General features: G+C 42.3%; 1 protein-coding gene across 3 annotated transcripts; it reads left to right on the top strand.

Moving 5' to 3' along the window:
• The first annotated feature begins 1924 nt into the window (after nucleotides 1-1924).
• Nucleotides 1925-19264, top strand: LOC110487946 (sorting nexin-10A). 3 transcript variants are annotated; one of them, XM_036971577.1, is made up of 8 exons: nucleotides 12744-12895; nucleotides 13046-13076; nucleotides 13483-13525; nucleotides 13904-13990; nucleotides 14138-14238; nucleotides 15201-15299; nucleotides 18222-18428; nucleotides 18654-19264. In XM_036971577.1, exons 3-8 carry the CDS (start codon nucleotides 13496-13498, stop codon nucleotides 18820-18822), a joined length of 693 nt encoding a protein of 230 aa, XP_036827472.1. In that variant the 5' UTR covers nucleotides 12744-12895; nucleotides 13046-13076; nucleotides 13483-13495; the 3' UTR covers nucleotides 18823-19264. The 3 variants fall into 3 exon arrangements, with proteins under 3 accessions (XP_021415542.2, XP_036827473.1, XP_036827472.1); XM_021559867.2 differs by lacking the exons at nucleotides 12744-12895; nucleotides 13046-13076 and adding an exon at nucleotides 1925-2337; XM_036971578.1 differs by lacking the exon at nucleotides 13046-13076 and having other exon boundaries at nucleotides 12743-12895.
• Nucleotides 19265-24341: the final 5077 nt, after the last annotated feature.

The following is a 24341-nucleotide window of genomic DNA, read 5'->3' on the forward strand; positions in this document are numbered from 1 at the left end:
AAAGATAAAACAATAATTATTGCAAGCTCTGCTATTGCTAGAATTCAGGAATACTAGTAGTCACAGCAATGGGTTATATTAATGCATCTTGGAATTAAGGACCTGTAAACACTGAGATACAATAGGCTGAAATATCAATATTAATATTTATTATCCTGGCTGTCTGCCCTGGAGTTGCCGTACATGTTGACTTGTTGTATGGGGAGGATGCAACTACAGATGATGACAAAATCATAAGGCAAGTGTTCACCACATTGAACCAACACACCTCTCTAATGTCAATGCCATCCTGAATCTCCCAGAACTGTCCTCGATAGGTCCACTCTACCATCAGTCCCCCACTGGACTGCCACATGTCCGGAGGCCATTCAACAGCTAAAATCCCACCTGGAAACTGCTGGTGTGCATTGCCCTCTTATCATATGTACCTATTTTGCTACCACCCCATGGCTGGCCAGCCCACGTGACACCTGGACTGCTTGTGAAGAATGAGCTCTCATGCTGTGGGGACTAATGCAATGCAGGGCTCTATGCTGACATTTGTTTCAAGGAGCACATTCGACAAGTTAGGCATACGTCCAGAACATACAGTACTTTCTAAATGTTATGAGAGGCAGACGATTAGACAGGATAAGTGCATTCCGTCTGGGCTAGGGTTAGAATGTTGACATTGTGTTGCAGCATCACAATGGCATCCAGGCTTCCTGGCAGCAGCTCCACATCAGGCAGAGTCCTATGCTCAATCAGGCAAATCTAGTTAAGTACTTGTAGATGGACAGACTAGGGATTCATCCCAAATTTCACCCTATTACCTATATAGTGCACTACATTTTACCGAGGCCCATGTGCACTATGGACCCTGGTCAAAAGTAGTGCACTTCATAGGGGACATGATCCATTTGGGACAGAGCCTAGGTCTAGAACTAGACAGTAGCTGACAAACCAGAGATGTAGGACTACTACAGTAGTAGATGCTTATATGTTGACCTACATCTATTGCACAACCTTTGATCAGCTATAGGGTTAACCCACAAAACATGATGAAGGTGAAAACGTATAAATAAAGATTGAAAAATTCCTATAACATCCTAAATCTGATTGTGTGTCATGGATATTTTGACTTTTGACCAACTGGTTGCTCACAGGATATTTTGGATTTATTGATAATCCCAGCTGTATCAATTTAATTGTCTTTGGCAGCACTTTGTATTCTACCATCACATTTAGTGCATCATACTCTTCTAGGTTTGTAAGGACAGCCATAGATTAAGTTATATGGATAAGAATCAACATGGACTGTTATGTCCAGTGGTTGTCCTAAGAAGCCTCTATAGACTTAAGTGTCTTTCTCTCCTTGGCTCCTCTCCTTGACTCCTTTTCTTCAACTGCACTGATCTGAAAAGACATGACAGAAGCATAAGGGATTTGCTCTCATCCATCCATCCATTTTCATCCATCCATCCATTTTCATCCATCCATCCATTTTCTTCTTCTTTGTTTCTGCATGTGATGGTTGATACGTCATTATCATAATAAGGAAGTTGTCCTTAAAATACTTAAGAGTCTTGATGCACACATGCGTCAATCTCAATCAATCAAGTCTATGTTTTACTTATTTAAACAGGCAAGTCAGTTAAGAACAAATTCTTATTTACAATGATGGCCCTGGAACAGTGGGTTAACTGCCTTGTTCAGAGGCAGAACGACAGATGTTTACCTCGTCAGCTCAGGGATTTGATCTAGAAACCTTTCGTTTACTGGTCCAACAGCTCTGACCACTAGGCTACCTGCCGCCGGCAAAATGCAGTAGGGGCTGGAAACTATAGTGAGCTACGATTGGTCAATAGCACGGCGATGTCGCGGAGTACACGATGTATGTATTGAACAAAAGTTAGGCTTTCAAATGTTGGTCCTAACCTGGTCACGGTCCCCCGCCCACTTTGCTTCCCAGCCAACTTTGTTTCCCTTCATTGAAAATGAATGGGCTCCCTTATTTCGTCGCCTCCAGTGTGCTGGATGGATTTCCGGTGTGAGGCTACGTACTGCCTATGGGGGGGTGTTCAGCAAAGAAAGATGTATCCTCTCCTGTAGCTCAGTCAAAGGATTGTTCGATTTGTTTTTAAATGCGTTGTTGTGCACTGAAGTTTTGGTTAAAACACTCCCTGATTTCAGACCAGGAACGTGCACGAGCAAAATGAATGAACAGAGCGGGCGCGTCATCCTCAAGTTTTTCAGACAACAACTACAGTCGGTTTAACCGCGAACAGAGCAAGCAGCGAAGAAATCAAGTCCGCCCCAGCGGCACCAAGTCATATCGAACGAATTGCCAGCTGAAGGGTAAGAAGAAACGTAGTGCTATATTACCAGAGATAGCATGCTTTTCATTTGGTGAGAAGTTATCCAACTGCCATGGTTTCCCTGGTGTGTTTCTAATGTGTGGCTCGTGCGTTTGCAACGGTTCAAATGCCAATCAAATTTAGTCTACCTCGAAGGCAATCACAATTTCTCAATTGTTTTGTAATTTTGCAGCGTGATTGATGTTATTGCTGCTTAGCCTATCTAGGTGCAGAATTGAACCTTATTGCAGGCGAACATATCTGTCTGTTTGTCACACTTTCTCCAATTGCTTCCAAGCAAACTCGCATTACATTCGCAACAAATAAATGTTTATAACTGTCAAATATAACTCAACATAATGAAGAAAGGCTGTCTCTTTTCAAACATTAGGATGTTGTTCAAGTAGTTGTATAAGGGCAATTCCAAAAACCATTAATTTCAAGGTTGAACAAATCAGGCTACTTTTAACAATTTCTAGCGACATTTTTACAAAAACACATTTACAGGAAGAACTGCATATACAGGGAGAACTGAGGGAGATTTTACCGTAATTCTGTTACCAAACTTTGCATCTGTAGTTTTTCCAGTACGTTTTTTTTTCTGTGTAAATTGTTCAAAGCAGTCATTGTGCATAAAGTTTCATGATTTGTTAAACTTTGAAATCAATGTTTTTTGGTTGGCATACATTTTAAAGTGAAAAATCGGAGTCGTAATTTCGTTATGGTGGACTTCCCGTAATTTATACTTTAATTTGCACATCCTAGAAACATTTTTGCTATTTTGATTGAGCTCTGGTTGTAAACAGCCCTAAGCTGCTTGATGCTATCAAGCATTGTTCACACTGCCTTAATGCTCAAATCAGTTTTGTTTTTAAATCCGTTTTGGAATACTGACTGTCCAAACAGCAAGTAACCAAATCGGATTTGTGTGTGTGTTTTTAGTTTTTAGATGGCAGTCATTTGCTGACATGGCTACACTAGTTGTCATAGTAACGACAGGTGTGTGCACGGTGGTGTCGCCGGATTGGTGGTGCTCATGCTTCCTATCAATCAAAAAATATGTAGCAAGATAAGGTGACAACAGTCTGCCATGGACGTTTCCCAGTGGCTTTGAATGTTTAAAATCAAAGTGTAAGAACACTTTTAAAGCCTCAAAGGATGAGATGATCTTTCTTTCAAAACGAGGCATTTTTAGCTAGCCACAGCAGCTGTTTAGTTTTCTAGCACATTCACTAATGTGTTTGTAAACAAATAACAAGCGCGTTAGCTACCACATTTTCTGGGAAAACTGCCAACAGAGTAATTAGCAAGAATCAAGATATGCCAAATAAGTCTAAAAAACAGTTGAGGGCAAGTAAATCAGATTTGACCAAGTCGCATGGGCAGGAATAAGATTTGTCTGACTTCAAACCACCAACGAAGGGAGTTTGAAACGTAGCTTGGAACATCAGACTGCAGGGAAAAAAATGAATATTGTATATGCAATTTTTGTTGTTGTTGGATTTGAGTCACTTCAAACTGCCAATGTGAACAATAATTCAGACACAGCTCTGCATTCCTGGTACAATGACTATTGAATTATTATCAATAGGTTACCATAGAATTATACGCAATGTATTCAATTCTGTGGCAGATAACTGATTTGGCAGATTTGTTGATGCATATCTACATGTTATCAGTCAGTCATGCTGTGTAAAGTTAGCCATGCATAGGGAGTTTAACTCAATCTCAGTAAATTAGATGATATGTTGTGCTGTTAACTGGCCAATAGTGGCACGAATAATATCATGTGATGTTTAGTAGGATTGGGTTAGTTGATAGCCTTTTCTGTTGAGAGGTTGGCATTAGACAGGGCACTGCTTGAGTAGGTTAATTATCCCTGTACCCTGTCCTCAGTTCTTGGAAGTGGCAGGGAGTGGAGGAAACATGAGTCTCTCTGAAATGTGAATAGCTCTTGTTGTAAGGAAAAATGAGTCCACTGTACCCTGAAAGATTGGCTCTCCAAAAACAAGATGTGGCCCCGGGCCCTAGGGGACATGGATAAAGAAATAGTCTCCCAGGTTCTATAAATCTCATTATTAATTCAAATGTTCAGTGTTATTTCATTAGAAGTGGGAAATGTTTTAGCAGTTCTTGATTTATTTTCTCAACAAACCAATATCCATTGATGTCCAATTAACATTTGCCTATTGTAGCATGTCTTTTGCCCAGTTCTTCTTCAATGTTCTGTCTCTTTAATAGACTGGTGGTGTTACATTAGGCTAGCACAGCAAGTAACCACAGAGTTAGCTAGCATGATGTAGAGGAAAAATCAGCTTACCTTGTTAGCCAGCTAGATACATTTCTAACACGACAGCCAAAAATATAACTAAACTAAATGTAGCTAGCATACGATTCCAATGTTTGACAGCCACATTGTTTACATAAGTCAGCTAGCTGCAGGAATTACCCCCCCCCCCCCCACCCCCCCCCCCCCTTTTTGCTGCCAGGACTTGCTTCCATTTAGCCACGAGCATTAGTGAGGTTGGGAGATTAGGCCTGGTTCGTAGTCGGTGTTCCAATTCATTCAAATGTTCGTTGGGGTTGAGGTCAGGGCTTTGCGCAGGCCAGTCAAGTTCTTCCACACTGATCTCGACAAACCATTTCTGTATGGACTTCATTTTGTGCACGGGAGCATTGTCATGCTGAAACAGGAAAGGGCCTTCCACAAAGTTGGAAGGACAGAATTGTCTAGAATGTCAATGTATGCTATAGCGTTAAGAATTCCCTTCACATGGAATAACAGCCCCAGACCATTATTTCTCCAACAAACTTTACAGTTGGCACAATGCATTGGGGCAGATGGCGTTCGACAGATTTTTACGTGCTTCAGCACTCGGCGATCCTGTTCTGTGAGCTTGTGTGGCCTACCACTTCGCGGCTGAGCCGGTGTTGCTCCTAGACGTTTCCACTTTACAATAACGACACTTACAGTTGACCGGAGCAGCTCTAGCAGGGCAGAAATTTGACAAACTCCCTTGTTGGAAAGGAGGCATTCTATGATACACTATACAGTGGTTGAAATAGCCGAATCCACTAATTCAAAGGGGTGTCCACATACTTTTGTGTATACGGTGCATTCGGAGTATTCAGACCTTCCCTTTTTCCACATTTTGTTATGTGACAGCCTTATTCTAAAATGGATTAAATAGAAGAAAAATATCAACCTACACACAATACCCAATAATGACAAAGCAAAAACAGGTTTTAGACATTTTTGCAAATGTATTAAAAATGTACATAAATATTCAGACCATTTGCTATGACACTCGGAATTTAGCTCAGGTGCATCCTGTTTCCATTGATCATCTTTGAGATGGGAGTCCACCTGTGGTCAAGTCAATTGATTGAACATGATTTGGAAAGGCACACAACCTGTCTATAGAAGGTCCCACAGTTGACAGTGCATGTCAGAGCAAAAACCAAGCCATGATGTCGAAGCAATTGTCTGAAGAGCTCCGAGACAGGATTTTACATTTTTTTAAACTGAAATCATTTCACCAAGTTTTATATTGAAATCAACAAACAAATAAAATAGCAGCACTTTTTTGTGTAGATAAACATTCAAATAATAACAGTAATGTTAAAGATGGCACCATGAGGTAAAAGTTTCCCTAGTGCAGGTTTAAATGAACACAACCTTAAGTAAGCAAATCAAATGTGCATATAAAAGCAACACAAGTAAAGCAATGTGCATGTAAGAACAATACAACCATATGTAAACACATCCAATGTGCATGTAAGAACAATACAACCATATGTAAACACATCCAATGTGCATGTAAGAACAATACAACCATATGTAAACACATCCAATGTGGATGTAAGAACAATACAACCATATGTAAACACATCCAATGTGCATGTGAGAACAATACAACCATATGTAAACACATCCAATGTGGATGTAAGAACAATACAACCATATGTAAACACATCCAATGTGCATGTAAGAACAATACAACCATATGTAAACACATCCAATGTGCATGTAAGAACAATACAACCATATGTAAACACATCCAATGTGGATGTAAGAACAATACAACCATATGTAAACACATCCAATGTGCATGTGAGAACAATACAACCATATGTAAACACATCCAATGTGGATGTAAGAACAATACAACCATATGTAAACACATCCAATGTGCATGTAAGAACAATACAACCATATGTAAACACATCCAATGTGGATGTAAGAACAATACAACCATATGTAAACACATCCAATGTGCATGTAAGAACAATACAACCATATGTAAACACATCCAATGTGGATGTAAGAACAATACAACCATATGTAAACACATCCAATGTGCATGTAAGAACAATAGAACCATATGTAAACACATCCAATGTGGATGTAAGAACAATACAACCATATGTAAACACATCCAATGTGCATGTAAGAACAATACAACCATATGTAAACACATCCAATGTGCATGTAAGAACAATACAACCATATGTAAACACATCCAATGTGCATGTAAGAACAATACAACCATATGTAAACACATCCAATGTGCATGTAAGAACAATACAACCATATGTAAACACATCCAATGTGCATGTAAGAACAATACAACCATATGTAAACACATCCAATGTGGATGTAAGAACAATACAACCATATGTAAACACATCCAATGTGCATGTAAGAACAATACAACCATATGTAAACACATCCAATGTGGATGTAAGAACAATACAACCATATGTAAACACATCCAATGTGCATGTCAGAACAATACAACCATATGTAAACACATCCAATGTGGATGTAAGAACAATACAACCATATGTAAACACATCCAATGTGCATGTGAGAACAATACAACCATATGTAAACACATCCAATGTGCATGTAAGAACAATACAACCATATGTAAACACATCCAATGTGCATGTAAGAACAATACAACCATATGTAAACACATCCAATGTGCATGTAAGAACAATGTGCCTGCTGGCACTGAACACTCTCTGATGGCACACTGGTTGCTCGGATACACCAAAGCTTCCTGGCAAGGTGAGGCAGCTCTGATGCATGGCCCCTCCACCACACCAGTGGATCCTGTTCTGCTGGAATGGGTGGCAGAGACAGGTAGACCTTGATCGCTTCTTTCACTCTGTCAAGGTGATCTTTCTCAGCATCCCAGCCAGGCCTTTCCCCTCCGATGCCGCTGTGGGGGTGTTGGTGGTGGAGGTGCTGCTGGTGCTTTGTGGTTCTTCCCTGACTTGTGCAGCTGCCAGCTTCAAGGCCTCCTGGACACAGCTGTCAGCTTCAAGGCCTCCTGGACACAGCTGTCAGCTTCAAGGCCTCCTGGACACAGCTGTCAGCTTCAAGGCCTCCTGGACACAGCTGTCAGCTTCAAGGCCTCCTAGACACAGCTGTCAGCTTCAAGGCCTCCTAGACACAGCTGTCAGTGTCAACTTTTGCAGGCTCATCTAAAAAGCTCCTTTTGAAGCGGGGGTCAATGAAACAAGCCATGTGCATGACTCTTTGCTTTCTCTGTTTATCTGTTGTTAAGGTCTTCTCTCATTACCCTTTTCATCTCCTGTTTCAGGGATGGCTCTGTATCCTTTTCATCTCTTGGGTCAGGAATGGCTCTGTATCCTTTTCATCTCCTTGGTCAGGGATGGCTCTGTATCATCTCCTTGGTCAGGAATGGCTCTGTATCCTTTTCATCTCCTTGGTCAGGGATGGCTCTGCATCCTTTTCATCTCCTTGGTCAGGGATGGCTCTGTATCCTTTTCATCTCCTTGGTCAGGGATGGCTCTGCATCCTTTTCATCTCCTTGGTCAGGGATGGCTCTGTATCCTTTTCATCTCCTTGGTCAGGGATGGCTCTGTATCCTTTTCATCTCCTTGGTCAGGGATGGCTCTGTATCCTTTTCATCTCCTTGGTCAGGGATGGCTCTGCATCCTTTTCATCTCCTTGGTCAGGGATGGCTCTGTATCCTTTTCATCTCCTTGGTCAGGGATGACTCTGTATCCTTTTCATTTCCTGGGTCAGGGATGGCTCTGTATCCTTTTCATCTCCTTGGTCAGGGATGGCTCTGTATCCTTTTCATCTCCTTGGTCAGGGATGGCTCTGCATCCTTTTCATCTCCTTGGTCAGGGATGGCTCTGTATCCTTTTCATCTCCTTGGTCAGGGATGGCTCTGTATCCTTTTCATCTCCTTGGTCAGGGATGGCTCTGTATCCTTTTCATCTCCTTGGTCAGGGATGGCTCTGTATCCTTTTCATCTCCTTGGTCAGGGATGGCTCTGTATCCTTTTCATCTCCTTGGTCAGGGATGGCTCTGTATCATCTCCTTGGTCAGGGATGGCTCTGTATCCTTTTCATCTCCTTGGTCAGGGATGGCTCTGTATCATCTCCTTGGTCAGGGATGGCTCTGTATCCTTTTCATCTCCTTGGTCAGGGATGGCTCTGTATCCTTTTCCACCAGAACATCATGGGTGATGTGGTCTAGGACAGGCTTGATGGCAGATGGTGTCACTCGTGTCTCCGAAGCAAGTGCATCTGTAAACTTTCTCAGAGGTTCAAGGAGCTGGCACAGTTGCTCCCATGACAGTTATGTCGGCATCCTTGGGCATCAGATGCCATGTTCCTCTTTCTCCAGCCAGTGTCACACAGACTGGCTGCTGTTGGCTGAGGAAACGCTCAAGCATCTTGTGTTTAGATCCCCATCGGGTTACCACATCATCATGGATCTGAGCCTTCTGTGGCATCTTGAGGGCAGCTTGCTTTTCTCTCAATTCCCTCTTTCTCTTCCAGCTCCGCAAGAAGCCTTGGACCAGATGATGGCAGGCCTTGACTGCTGTGTCAACTCTCTGAATTTTCAAAGCCCTTGAGATGGCCTGCTTAAAATGATGGCCAAAGCACCCAAGCCACAGAACTCTTCAAAAGCCTTGGTCATGTTTGTTGCATTGTCTGTGGTTATGCAGACCAGGTATTTTTTGTTGATGACCCCCCCCACACACACACACACCACCACCACCACCACTCTTCCAGCATATTCTCAAAAAAACTGATGTTGTGAGCCAAGTGATCTTCTGGGAAGAACTGTGTTTCCAGGCAGTTTGATTCTAGTTGCCAGTCTGGGGTGAGGTAATGGATAGTGAAGCTGATGTAGGGTTGACTACTCCAGAGGTCAGTAGTTGCAGCAAACCATGTGCCTTGAGCCAAACTTTTTCCAACATCAGCTTTAACCTGGTTGTACAGATTTGGGATTTCAGTCTTGTAAAATAATGTTGGTGATGGCACTTTGTAGTGAGGCACGGCAACCTTCATCAGCCTCAGAAAGCCAGGCCTCTCAACAATATGAAATGGCATCATGTCCTTTGCAATGTAATAGGAAAGGGCTGCAGTGAGGTCTTGAGCATGTTTTGATGTGCGTGCGTAAGCAGCCTGCCTTTTAAATGCTTGCTCAGTGTTTGTCACAACTGTAGATGAGGGACCAGTAGCATCACTAGGTTTGCCTGCTGCACTCCCATTGTAAACAAGGGAATAGTAAATGTATTTGTAGTGTTACATTATTATTCACACAGACAGTCTATTTTCTGTGTTGTATTTGAGTATATGCAATAACCCCATGCACTATTGACATAAATACAAATGAGTCTTAAGAAGACAGTGATAGTAATTGCAGTGAGCCCAACAATTGACATAAATATAGGAGTCTCCTGTTGGAACACTTTTACAACCAAGTCAACATCGGCTGAATTTGAATTGAACAATATATGTTGGTTGGGTGACTAAACTACATAACGTGTTATTGTGTGCAATGAGTGAATAGAGTCTGCAGACACACGACACATACAGCAGCAGAACAGCGTGTAGTGTCTTTACAAGAGTAGGTAACACTGAAAGCTTCAGTTTACATTATTCACAAGCTATTAGCCAGTTGGACAGACAAATCATGACATTTTCCCACATTCCGAAGTCCCCACATCATGCATTGAGCTAAAAGTTAACTTAACTTGCATTCGCTATAAAGTAGTGGGTGGTGGTCACGAAGATGACTCAAGAGATTTGAAGGGTCCTTTCGCAGCGATTTAAATAATATTTTTTTTTAAATGTTTTATTTTATTTTTATTTTGCATGTTCTGCAGACAGGGTGACCATCTTTGATTTAAGTTTCCCTCAGCACTCTTGTAAAACTTCAAATACGACCACACTTCAGATTTGGTCCTCTTAGAAGGCCGAAAAATCTCCAGAGTGCTGTCACTGCCTTCCGCCATGTTTTTTCACCCAAAACAAAACCCACATTGCACGCTGCGCCTGCGTCAGACTGTTGCTAACTTTGGTTGATGCTGGACAGTATTTACTGTGAGTTTTTCAAACCGTGGTAATCAAACACAGTTTTAATGATAATTTGAAACGGTAATAATAATCATCAGGAATTTTATTGTGGTTTATCGTGAAAATGGTAACATCCCTATTCATTGGACATGCCCACTAGGCCAATACTAATCCAATCATACTGTATGTCTAAATTGGGCATGCATGACATAAATCATCTCACATCCACTGTAACCAAAAGGGTAGAGCACGGATAGTGGAGGCAAGAGAGACATACCCTGGAGAGTGACCACAGTGAAGTGTCACTTTTACATGGACTGCAGAGTAGCCCTGTAATGTATGAGTTCCATCCCTGTATGGCGCAAACCCTAATCCAATGACACTTGTCGCTACCATGCCAACCACTGTAGAAGTAAGACTGTAGAATGAAGCAAATCAGCACAAAATTGCAGGAGGAGATCCTCCCGCAGCTGAGATCCTCCCGCAGCTGAGATGCTTACGGTATTAAAATATACTGTAGATACATTCATGACAGGGGGGGGGGGTGACATCAGAGGCTACTAGAACTCACCTGCAGCTTACCTCTGCTACAGTCACTCCCCTTTCACCTCCTACGCCACTGACAGTATAACTCACCTGCAGCTTACCTCTGCTACAGTCACACCCCACAGTAGAACTCACCTGCAGCTTACCTCTGCTACAGTCACACCCCACAGTAGAACTCACCTGCAGCTTACCTCTGCTACAGTCACACCCCACAGTAGAACTCACCTGCAGCTTACCTCTGCTACAGTCACACCCCACAGTAGAACTCACCTGCAGCTTACCTCTGCTACAGTCACACCCCACAGTAGAACTCACCTGCAGCTTACCTCTGCTACAGTCACACCCCTTTCACCTCCTATGCCACCAACAGTAGAACTCACCTGCCGACGGTGTGATCGGAGTCAGTTTAGCAGAATGAATGCCTTTTAAAATGAATTATGTGGGTGCTAGATTGACTTAGTTCACACAGTTGGCTCTGCTGGCTGCTGAGGTTGATGTGGAGGAGGAGGTCAGTGGGTTTAGCAGAGGGCTGAATGTGTAGCACGTGAGCTAGTGAGTGCTAGGCTCTTTTTCAAATCATCCTTCCTCTCCTCCTTCTAAAAACCCATTGGAGAAGATCAGAGGGGAGGAACCTTGTACATTCTCCTCCAATACAGGTGGGCAGATAGGATGTGAGCAATCAAGGAAAGACGAAGTGAAGCCAAGCCCTAGTATCCATGGTGTGGTGATGTCACCCACCCTGAGATCTGAAGTACTGTTATCCTATCCCAACAAAGGTCATGGTTTTGTGTGTTTAGACGTTCATCTTATTCCAAAACAAGATGATTGAATAGTGTCTCTAATACAAATAATAAGCAGAATGTCAGGGTTGGGCCGGAACAGAAACCAGCAGCTAGATCTCTGGGAGCAAGGTTGGCCATGCATTTTCTACGTCTATGCATTGATACTTTTAACAGTATTTTTGTAGTCCTACAACCAACTGTAACAGTAAACCAATAGCATATATAACCCATTGGAGAGAGACCCGTTAGTCTCTCCAGGACTTGGCACATTCGTTGGGACCTTCATCCGCAGACAGTGTAACAGCTTTCACGGGTCTCTGTAACCAAGGTTAGGAAACATCTCAATTAGACCAGGACGTACTTCATTATACTCAGGTGATATACCATTGGATATTCCGCTGCAGTTGTGTTTTTGTATTGTCCCATTTCTCTCTTTGGGACTCAATCTGTTCACTAGCTAGGTAGCTAACATTGTTTTTAGCAGATCAAGCTAACGTTTGAAAACACATATTGGATGGCTGTCTATCATACTTATATGTAGCTAGCTAGCTGACATTAACAATGTACCCACCTATTATAGTTAACCATGTGCTACACATAATCCTGGTGCCGCCGCCTCCTGCTGCTAACGTTAATATTCATTCAGACAATGCATGCGATGCTTCTGTCAACTTGAATTTTCTAAAATATATTTGTCCCTGGACGTAAGGACCATCCCACCCGCAAATACTATTGTAATTTGAACCTTGAGAGAACTAGACTAAGTTAGCTAGCTAGCTGTTTATAGCCGCAATGGAACAGCTGTTTACAGACGCACCAGAAGATCTTTGGCGTTCCAGGGTTCACTTCCACTCGTTCTCAAAAGCCTTTACAAAGGTCTATACTTTCCAAAGTTTGCCAGTACAGTATAAACCTTGTTTTATATGAATGGAATTTGTGTCAGTGTTTAACCTAGTCCTGTATACCTTGTAGCTTTACTCGTTTGCAGCGTGCCGCATGCTTACCTAGGCTTTGTATTGTTTACAGGGCTGTGTTGTGCTGTTTTATCACTGAGTGGGTAAGCTGTTTATGGATAAGGCAGATTTCTCTTCTCGCAGCAAATCCACTTCCTAGGACATTTTTACCTTTTTTTTTTTTTTTACAATGGCTTGTGTTGTTAGAGCGCTCATGCAGTTTAGGTTGTTCTTCTCTAAGCAGTTGAGGTTTGCTGTTTTGCCAAAATACGCCCTGTGCTCTTTTGGGCATCTTGGGTTGAGAACAGTGGACTTAGACTGTTTGATTAAACATTGCTGAGTGCATCTGTTTTTCTGTGAGAAAAAAACACTTCGTGTCATATAACTGACTCATATAACTGACTCATATAACTGCATAGAGACACTGGTTACTAGACGAAAGCACAACATGTTATCTCATTCTTGCCTCACTGTTTCCCAATTGTCTCTGCCCTGTCTCTGTCCCCTCAGATTCCATTCTACAATGGACAGGATTGACAGTCTAATGAAACAGGTGCGTGATCGATCCGTCTGTCATTACTCTATTACAGCAGTAGTCACTAATCCTGCTCCCGGAGAGCTTTTGTTATTTAACCAGAGCTAATATTCTTGGTTAGTATTTTGATGCAGGTCTGGAACAAAAATGTGCACATGCTGTAGCTTTTGGTGATCTTATTCATTCTCCATATTAAGCCAATCTCATTTTGTGGATTTGACCTATATGTTCGCTTTTTTTGTGGATGATTGAGGAGGTTAGGTGATATTTCTGCTGAAAGGTTTCCTATCCTGTGGCCTCATTGTTCTTGTGTGAAAAGATAGGGATGTGTGTGGTTTCTGTCTTTTTTTCTATCTGAGGCCTCTGAACAACACTTTGTTTTGGGGGCTTTTGAAGGAGTTTGTCAGTGTTTGGGTCCAAGATCCACAGTTCCACAAAGATGACTTCTGGCACACGCACATCGACTACGAGATCTGTTTACATGTGAGTACTGTACTTGCATGGCACGCTCCGCTTGATCATATTATCATCATTAAACATTATCTTCAGCTTCTGATATAACGAGAAATCTGAAGAGATTTACTGGCAACCTCTTCCTTCCTGTCTGTTCTTCCTGCTTCCTGAGTGTAGACCAATAGCATGTGTTTTAGGAAGAAGACTTCCTGTGTGCGTAGGCAGTACAGTGAGTTTGTTTGGCTCCGGCAGCGTCTGCAGGACAATGCTATGCTCATGTACGTATAACCCTGGGATACTTCACTGATGGCCTTCTTCACTGCATCATTTGTTCATTCCTAAAGAAATGATGCATACACAGGGTAGGCACTTGCCCATTGTATCCTTACCAGGGTATCGACTAGTCACACTGTATCCTTACCAGGGTATCGACTAGTCACACTGTATCCTTACCAGGGTATCGACTAGTCACACTGTATCCTTACCAGGGTATCGACTAGTCACACTGTATCCTTACCAGGGGTCGACTAGTCACACTGTATCCTTACCAGGGGTCGACTAGTCACACTGTATCCTTACCAGGGTATCGACTAGTCACACTGTATCCTTACCAGGGTATCGACTAGTCACACTGTATCCTTACCAGGGTATCGACTAGTCACACTGTATCCTTACCAGGGTATCGACTAGTCACACTGTATCCTTACCAGGGTATCGACTAGTCACACTGTATCCTTACCAGGGGTCGACTAGTCACACTGTATCCTTACCAGGGTATCGACTAGTCACACTGTATCCTTACCAGGGTATCGACTAGTCACTGTATCCTTACCAGGGGTCGACTAGTCACACTGTATCCTTACCAGGGGTCGACTAGTCACACTGTATCCTTACCAGGGGTCGACTAGTCACACTGTATCCTTACCAGGGGTCGACTAGTCACACTGTAGCCTTACCAGGGGTCGACTAGTCACACTGTAGCCTTACCAGGGGTCGACTAGTCACACTGTAGCCTTACCAGGGGTCGACTAGTCACACTGTAGCCTTACCAGGGGTCGACTAGTCACACTGTAGCCTTACCAGGGGTCGACTAGTCACACTGTAGCCTTACCAGGGGTCGACTAGTCACACTGTATGAAGTCCAAACTTATGACTTGAGTTTATTATAAAGCATTATTATTATTATTTTTACACTGTTTTGTGTATCCAATAAGGTGTTCAACGTGTTGTCTCTTTCCAGAGAGTTGCCCAAATTACCTCCCTGGAATCCGTTCTTCAGTCTGAACAACCCCTATCAGGTCAACCAGCGGATGAAGGGTCTACAGGAGTTTCTAGAGACGTTAGTGTCCTCTTCTATTCCTCTCCTCAGTTCCCCTCTCAGCCTTGCGAATGACTACCAGTTTGTGCATGTTCAGAAGGCTTGAAGGGATGAGCTAGAATCTAGATATAGCCCATCGGTGGGTCTGATGCAACCAAAGTCAGTTTGCCAGATGTTTTCCTACCTCTAGTAATCAGGTCAAGCAGTCCATATCAATCTGTGGTGTAGATCCCCCTTGTGTGCATTAGGAAACATTTGCTGCAGCCATTTATTTGGAATTGAGGCCTGCTATCTAATTAATTCAGTTTATTATTGTTGTTGTTGGTATTTTGACATTTGTTTTTGTTAACCCTCTACTTGCCCTGTATAAAAGTTATACCCATGGTTTTATGGCACCAAACGCCATCTTGTGGCTACTTCATTAATTTCCTCCACTCCACACTTTTAACGTGTTGAAACAGAAAACATTATGTACTGATGACCAGGAGGGAAAGTAAGCCGGTCCAGTACGTTGTCCTGGCAAAATATGTGCCTATCACAATAATTAAAACCTTTCAAGGGAACTGTAGGCTTTTACAACATTACCCACTGGGGACAAACGTCAGTTCAACTGTCTTCCACGTTGGTTCAACCAGTGGGTATTTATCATGTCAGCCATAGAGCTGAAACGATAAGCCAAAAATGATCGACACTGACCATACCGATCACTCACTCATTGCCGGCATTTTGCTGATATCCTTCATTACGATAAGTAGCCTATACTAGAGGAATGTGACGTTTGAAATTTAGAAGGTTTTCTGATATGGGTTAAAGGGACAATTGATGGCTACCATTGCCAAAGTAGTAGTTTTAAATTAGAATAAAAATGGATTTTAAACATACTATTTGATTTATTTCATCAATTCAGGCAATTTATCACGACATGGAATTTTGTCCACATTGCCAAGTTCTAGTGAGCCGTATGAAAAAATGGACTTAAACAGGTGGTATATATGCTCTAGAAGGCGGCGTGGTACAAACACTGACATTTTTTCCAAGGCAGAGATGACTGACACGCACAGACCGCAGTAGACTTATCACTTCAGGCTACAAGTAAGTGTAGGGATAATGACAATCCGCTGTCGTGTGCGGGTAGCGTACAGGAACCCTTTTGATTGTTTGACAATCAGATGAAAAGACTACAATCTCCTTATCAAATTCTCCTGTTGTAGTGCTTTGGCATAGGATACCAGAGTGCTCAGAATAACAATTCATTCAACCTCCTCACACACACTGTTGTAATGTCTCTAAGACTTACAGTTGAAGCCGGAAGGTTACATACACTTAAACACATTAAAACTCGTTTTTCAACCACTCCACAAATTTCTTGTTAACAAACTATAGTTTTGGCAAGTTGGTTAGGACATCTACTTTGTAATTTTTCTAACAATTGTTTGCAGACAGATTAATTCACTATCACAATTCCAGTGGGTCAGAAGTTTACATACACTAAGTTGACTGTGCCTTTAAACTGCTTGGGAAATTCCAGAAAATGATGTCATGGCTTTAGAAGCTTCTGATAGGCTAATTTACATATTTTCAGTCAATTGGAGATGTACCTGTGGATGTATTTCAAGGCCTACCTTCAAACTCCGTGCCTCTTTGCTTGACATCATGGGAAAATCTAAAGAAATCAGCCAAGACCTCAGAAAAAAAGATTCAGACCTCCACAAGTCTGGTTCATCCTTGGGAGCAATTTCCAAACGCCTGAAGGTACCACGTTCATCTGTACAAACAATAGTGCGCAAGTATAAACACCATGGGACCACACAGCCTTCATACCGCTCAGGAAGGTGACTCGTTCTGTGTCCTAGAGATGAACATACTTTGGTGGGAAAAGTGCAAATCAATCCCAGAACAACAGCAAAGGACCTTGTGAAGATGCTGGAAGAAACAGGTACAAAGGGATCTATATCTACAGTAAAACGGGTCCTATATAACCTGAAATGCCGCTCAGCAAGGAAGAAGCCACTGCTCCAAAACCGCCATAAAAAAGCCAGACTACGGTTCGCAACTGCACATGGGGACAAAGATGGAACTTTTTGGAGAAATGTCCTCTGGAAAAATAGAACTGTTTGGCCATAATGACCATTATTTTGTTTTGGAGGAAAAAGTGGGAGGCTTGCAAGCCAAAGCACACCATCCCAACCATGAAGCACGGGGTGGCAGCATCATGTTGTGGGGGTGCTTTGCTGTAGGAGGGACTGGTGCTCTTCACAAAATAGATGGCATCGTGGAAGGAAAATTATGTGGATTTATTGAAGCAACATCTCAAGACATCAGTCAGGAAGTTAAAGAAAGCTTGGTCGTAAATGGGTCTTCCAGATGGACAATGACCCCAAGCATCCTTCCAAAGTTGTGGCAAAATGGCTTAAGGACAACAAAGTCAAGGTATTGGAGTGGCCATCACAAAGCCCTGACCTCAATCCTATAGAACATTTGCGGGCAGAACTGAAAAAGCAGGTGCGAGCAAGGAGGCCTACAAACCTGACCCAGTTACACCAGCTCTGTCGGGAGGAATGGGCCAACATTCACCCAACTTATTGTGGGAAGCTTGTGCAAGGCTCCCCGAAATGTTTGACCCAAGTTAAACAATTTAAGGCAATGCTACCAAATACTAATTGAGTGTATGTCAACTTCTGATCCACTGGGAATGTGGTGAAATAAATAAAAGCTGAAATAAGTCATTCCCTCTACTATTATTCTGACATTTCACATTCTTAAAATAAACTGGTGATCCTAACTGACCTAAGACAGGGAATTTTTACTAGGATTAAATGTATTTGGCTAAGCTGTATGTAAACTTCCGACTTTAACCGTATATGGTGTTCTTGATCGTTGTATGTATCTACTGCTAGTTTTTTGGCTGGTGTTCTTTATGATTAATTAGATCTTTCTCATCAGTGTCCTCCAGGACCCCCTGCTGCTGTCTGACAGCAGAGTGCACCTTTTCCTCCAATCCCAGCTCAGCGTGACCAAGATGGAGGCGTGTGTCTTGGGCCAGACACGCTACACAGTGGCCCAGGCCATCCAGATGTGTAGTGACTGCCACCGCACACGCTTCCCCGTAGAGAAGAGCCGCAAGGAGTACTGCGACTCGAACGGCGAAAGGTAAGCGTACAGGCACGTTGTGATTTCTTGTTCAAAATGTACGGCTTGAGCGATGGTTTTTCAATGTCATCCGTTGATTGACTCACAACAGAGACGATTGTCCATGGAATAAATGCACAAAGTTGCTGAACTGTTGACGGAGAAATTGTATAAGCCAAAATGGGCACATGACCTCTGACCTTTTACTCATTGAGTGCTCTCATCCTATTCTCTCTGCCTCTCCAGCACCACATCATCAGGTCTAGGCCACAGCCATGACTCGGGGGTCCCCCAGAGCTCCAGCCCCCTACCCTGTGACAGCAGTTGTGAAAACTGTGATGGAAGCCTAACCATCAGGGACAGAAGATTTTTCAGCAGAGAGTCCTCTTGTGACCAGGAACACACAGAGCCCTGACACATGCACAAAGGGGCTGTTTCCCAGACAAATATTCAGCCTAGTCCTGCACCCAAAATGATGCTAAATGATTGAAAGTGCTTTTTAGTTCAGGACTAAGCGTAGTCTTTGTCTGGGAAGCTGCCCCAAAGACTCTGTTTGCTGCTGTTCCAGGTGAACTTCTCAAACCTCTGAAGATGAGGAGGTGGAGTAGAAAGTCCTTTTTTATGTGGTTCTCCGTTGGCATTCTGTGTTCCCTATCTGTCTTTTAAAATGTCTGAACTATATGTTTTCTTAAAGGATATGTTATTATATTGATACACCCACTATTGTGGACTGACTGGTGTTGCTGGTGAACAAGGCACTTGAGCAAGTTGTCTTAATGCAGTATCTCTGTCTTAAACTCTAACTTGTGCCTCACATGTTTATAAAAAATTTAAAAAATAAAAAAAGAGGAAAAGAAAGATTTCTATCACTTACCCTGCAATGATACTGGGAAAGATTCTTAAATTATGAATGTTTTATTTGCACTATTAAACTGTGTTGTATAGGCTCATTTAAATAAAAAAAAATCTAAAATATTTTTTCATTAGTATTCCAAGTATCAATAAATATGATTTTTTTTTTTGAAGAAGAAGAACTAACTTGATAATTGTTTGACTTTGGAGCCGGTGTCATCGTCTGTCCTTTGTGAAATCCTGGAATGTTCAGCAAGTCATTTTTGTTTAAATGTGCTTTGTTTTGTTGTCTCTGCCAAAAAATAGTCTCCTTTTCATTAAGGTATGTGGACACCTGCTCGTCAAACATCTCATTACAAAATCATGGGCATTCATATGGAGTTGGTCCCCCCCCTTTGTTGCCTAAACAGCCTCCACTCTTCTGGGAAGGCTTTACACTAGAAGCTGGAACATTGCTGCGGGGACTTGCTTCCATTTAGCCATGAGCCTTAGTGAGGCCGGGCACCGATGTTGGGCGATTAGGCCTGGCTTGCAGTCGGCGTTACAATTTATCCCTAAAGTGTTTGATGTGGTTGAGGTCAGGGCTCTGTGCAGGCCAGTCAAGTTCTTCCACACTGAGCTCGACAAACCACTTCTGTATGGACCTCGTTTTGTGCACGGGAGCATTGTCATGCTGAAACGGGAAAGGGCGTTCACCAAACGGTTGCACAGTATCATCTAGAATTTGATTGAATGCTGTAGCATTAATAATTCTCTTCACTGAAACTAAGGGGCTTAGCCCCAACCATTATTCCTCCTCCACCAAACTTTACAGGTGGTTCTATGCATTGGGGCAGATGGCGTCTGACAGACTATTTTTACACACTTCAGCACTCTGCGACCCCGTTGTGTGAGCTTGTGTGGCCTACCACTCCTCGATACAATCCTGTCTCGGCTATACAGACAATTCCTTCGACCTCATGGCTTGGTTTTTGCTCTGACACTGGCAACTGTGGGACCTTTTTAAATAGACAGGTGTGTGCCTTTCCAAATCATGCCCAATCAATTGAATTTACATCAGTAGGATCTGAATATTTTTGTAAATAAGGTATTTCTGTTATTTATACATTTGCAAACATTTCTAAAAACCTGTTTTTGCTTTGTCATTATGGGGTATTGTATGCAGATTGAGGGGGGGGGGGGAGATATACTTAATTTTAGAGTAAGGATGTAACGTAACAAAATATGGAAATAGTCAAGGGGTCTGCATACTTTCTGAATACTGTGTATGTATTTGTGTGTATACAGTGCCTTGCGAAAGTATTCGGCCCCCTTGAACTTTGCGACCTTTTGCCACATTTCAGGCTTCAAACATAAAGATATAAAACTGTATTTTTTTGTGAAGAATCAACAACAAGTGGGACACAATCATGAAGTGGAACGACATTTATTGGATATTTCAAACTTTTTTTAACAAATCAAAAACTGAAAAATTGGATGTGCAAAATTATTCAGCCCCTTTACTTTCAGTGCAGCAAACTCTCTCCAGAAGTTCAGTGAGGATCTCTGAATGATCCAATGTTGACCTAAATGACTAATGATGATAAATACAATCCACCTGTGTGTAATCAAGTCTCCGTATAAATGCACCTGCACTGTGATAGTCTCAGAGGTCCGTTAAAAGCGCAGAGAGCATCATGAAGAACAAGGAACACACCAGGCAGGTCCGAGATACTGTTGTGAAGAAGTTCAAAGCCGGATTTGGATACAAAAAGATTTCCCAAGCTTTAAACATCCCAAGGAGCACTGTGCAAGCGAAAATATTGAAATGGAAGGAGTATCAGACAACTGCAAATCTACCAAGACCTGGCCGTCCCTCTAAACTTTCAGCTCATACAAGGAGAAGACTGATCAGAGATGCAGCCAAGAGGCCCATAATCACTCTGGATGAACTGCAGAGATCTACAGCTGAGGTGGGAGACTCTGTCCATAGGACAACAATCAGTTGTATATTGCACAAATCTGGCCTTTATGGAAGAGTGGCAAGAAGAAAGCCATTTCTTAAAGATATCCATAAAAAGTGTCGTTTAAAGTTTGCCACAAGCCACCTGGAAGACACACCAAACATGTGGAAGAAGGTGCTCTGGTCAGATGAAACCAAAATTGAACTTTTTGGCAACAATGCAAAACGTTATGTTTGGCGTAAAAGCAACACAGCTGAACACACCATCCCCACTGTCAAACATGGTGGTGGCAGCATCATGGTTTGGGCCTGCTTTTCTTCAGCAGGGACAGGGAAGATGGTTAAAATTAATGGGAAGATGGATGGAGCCAAATACAGGACCATTCTGGAAGAAAACCTGATGGAGTCTGCAAAAGACCTGAGACTGGGACGGAGCTTTGTCTTCCAACAAGACAATGATCCAAAACATAAAGCAAAATCTACAATGGAATGGTTCAAAAATAAACATATCCAGGTGTTAGAATGGCCAAGTCAAAGTCCAGACCTGAATCCAATCGAGAATCTGTGGAAAGAACTGAAAACTGCTGTTCACAAATGCTCTCCATCCAACCTCACTGAGCTCGAGCTGTTTTGCAAGGAGGAATGGGAAAAAATGTCAGTCTCTCGATGTGCAAAACTGATAGAGACATACCCCAAGCGACTTACAGCTGTAATCGCAGCAAAAGGTGGCGCTACAAGGTATTAACTTAAGGGGGCTGAATAATTTTGCACGCCCAATTTTTCAGTTTTTGATTTGTTAAAAAAGTTTGAAATATCCAATAAATGTCGTTCCACTTCATGATTGTGTCCCACTTGTTGTTGATTCTTCACACAAAAAATACAGTTTTATATCTTTATGTTTGAAGCCTGAAATGTGGCAAAAGGTCGCAAAGTTCAAGGGGGCCGAATACTTTCGCAAGGCACTATCATACAGTACCAGTCAAAAGTTTGGATACACCTACTCAATCAAGGAGTTTTTTATTTTTAGTATTTTCTACATTGTAGAATAGTAGTGAAGACAAACTATGAAATGACACATGTAGTAACCAAAAAAGTTAAATCAAAATATATATTAAAATATAGTTTGATTCTTCAAAGTAGCCACCCTTTGCCTTGACAGCTTTGCACACGCTTGGTATTATCTCAACCCGCTTCACCTGGAATGCTTTTCCAACAGTCTCAAAGGAGTTCCCACATATGCTGAGCACTTGTTGGCTGCTTTTCGTTCACTTTGCAGTCCAACTCATCCCAAACCATCTCAATTGGGTTGAGGTCAGGTTATTGCTGAGGCCAGGTCTTTTGATGCAGCACTCCATCACTCTCCTCCTTGGTCATATGGCCCTTACACAGCCTGGAGGTGTGTTGGGTCATTGCCCTGTTGAAAAACAAATAATAGTCCCACTTAGTACAACCCATATGGGATGGTGTATCGCTGCAGAATGCTGTGGTAGCAGTGCTGGTTAAGTGTGCCTTGAATTCTAAATAAATCACTGACAGTGTCACCAGTAAAGCACCATCACACCAGCACCTCCATGCTTCACGGTGGGAACCACACATGCAGAGCTCATCCGTTCACCTACTCTGTGTCTCACAAAGACACGGTGGTTGGAACCAAAAATCTCATTTAGACTCATCAGATTTCCACCGATCTAATGTCCATTGTTCTTATTTCTTGGCCCAAGTAAGTCTCGTCTTCTTGTTGGTGACCTTTTAGTAGTGGTTTCTTTGCAGCAATTCGACCATGAAGGCCTGATTCACACAGTCTCCTCTGAACAGTTGATGTTGAGATGTCTGTTACTTGAACTCTGTGAAGCATTTATTTGGGCTGGGATTTCTGAGGCTATTAACACGAATGAACTTATCCTCTGCAGCAGAGGTAACTCTGGGTCTTCCATTCCTCATTAGAGCCAGTTTCATCATAGCGCTTGATGGTTTTTGCGACTGCACTTGAATAAACTTTCAAAGTTCTTAATTTTCTGGATTGACCATGTCTTAAAGTAAGGATGGACTGTTGTTTCTCTTTGCTTATTTGAGCTGTTCTTGCCATAATATGGATTTAGCCCTAGTTGGTAAAATACCATCTTCTGTATACCACAACTGATTGGCTCAAACACATTAATAAGGAAAGAAATTCCACAAGTTAACCTTTACGAGTGTGCAAAGCTGTCATCAAGGCAAAGGGTGGCTACTTTAAGTTGTTGTTTAAAACTTTTTTTTTGTTACTATGTGACTGTTATTTCATAGCTTTGATGTATTTACTATTATTATACAATGTAGAAAATAGTCCAAAATAAAGAAAAAACATTGAATGAGTAGGTGTCTCCAAACTTTTGACTGGTATTGTGTATGTTTATGTATGTATGAATATGTAATTATATCTAGTTGGGTTTTGGATGCCACACTAAATGTACTGTGTTATCAGCCCAGTAGAGGGCATTTTAACATCTAAAATGAACTTCATAGGAGATTAAACCAGTTCAGTGGATTCATCCCCTTTACATCTTCACAATGTCTGATTTGTTAATGGTGAATTCAAAAGCTGTGGTAGGGATTTCCTTCCTGGGTCCGCCGTGGTAGGGATTTCCTTCCTGGGTCCGCCGTGGTAGGGATTTCCTTCCTGGGTCCGCCGTGGTAGGGATTTCCTTCCTGGGTCCGCCGTGGTAGGGATTTCCTTCCTGGGTCCGCCGTGGTAGGGATTTCCTTCCTGGGTCCGCCGTGGTAGGGATTTCCTTCCTGGGTCCGCCGTGGTAGGGATTTCCTTCCTGGGTCCGCCGTGGTAGGGATTTCCTTCCTGGGTCCGCCGTGGTAGGGATTTCCTTCCTGGATCCGCCGTGGTAGGGATGGATTGTGTTCTATAATACATCTCCTTGCCAACCGTTCTCTTCTAGCTGTATCTGGTTCTCTCACACATGTTGCATAGAGATCAAATCAAAATGAAATTGTATTTTTCACATGCGCTGAATACAACGAGTGTAGACTCTAATGTGAATGCTTGCTTATGAGCCCTCCCCAACTATGCAGAGCAGGAAAAAAATACACTGACAGGATGAATAAAATACACAAGATAATATTATGAACTTTCTGCACAACAAAAGTTAAGA

The sequence above is a fragment of the Oncorhynchus mykiss genome, chromosome 32 (assembly GCF_013265735.2).
Source record: "Oncorhynchus mykiss isolate Arlee chromosome 32, USDA_OmykA_1.1, whole genome shotgun sequence".
Taxonomy (NCBI): domain Eukaryota; kingdom Metazoa; phylum Chordata; class Actinopteri; order Salmoniformes; family Salmonidae; genus Oncorhynchus; species Oncorhynchus mykiss.

What these genes read in the sequence shown, in the direction of transcription:
- LOC110487946 (XM_021559867.2), top strand. Translation starts at nt 13,496, where the DNA reads ATGGACAGGATTGACAGTCTAATGAAACAG. An exon ending in TTGACAGTCTAATGAAACAG is followed by an intron (nt 13,526 to 13,903) that starts GTGCGTGATCGA and finishes GGGCTTTTGAAG; the next exon opens with GAGTTTGTCAGTGTTTGGGT. An exon ending in ACTACGAGATCTGTTTACAT is followed by an intron (nt 13,991 to 14,137) that starts GTGAGTACTGTA and finishes TCCTGAGTGTAG; the next exon opens with ACCAATAGCATGTGTTTTAG.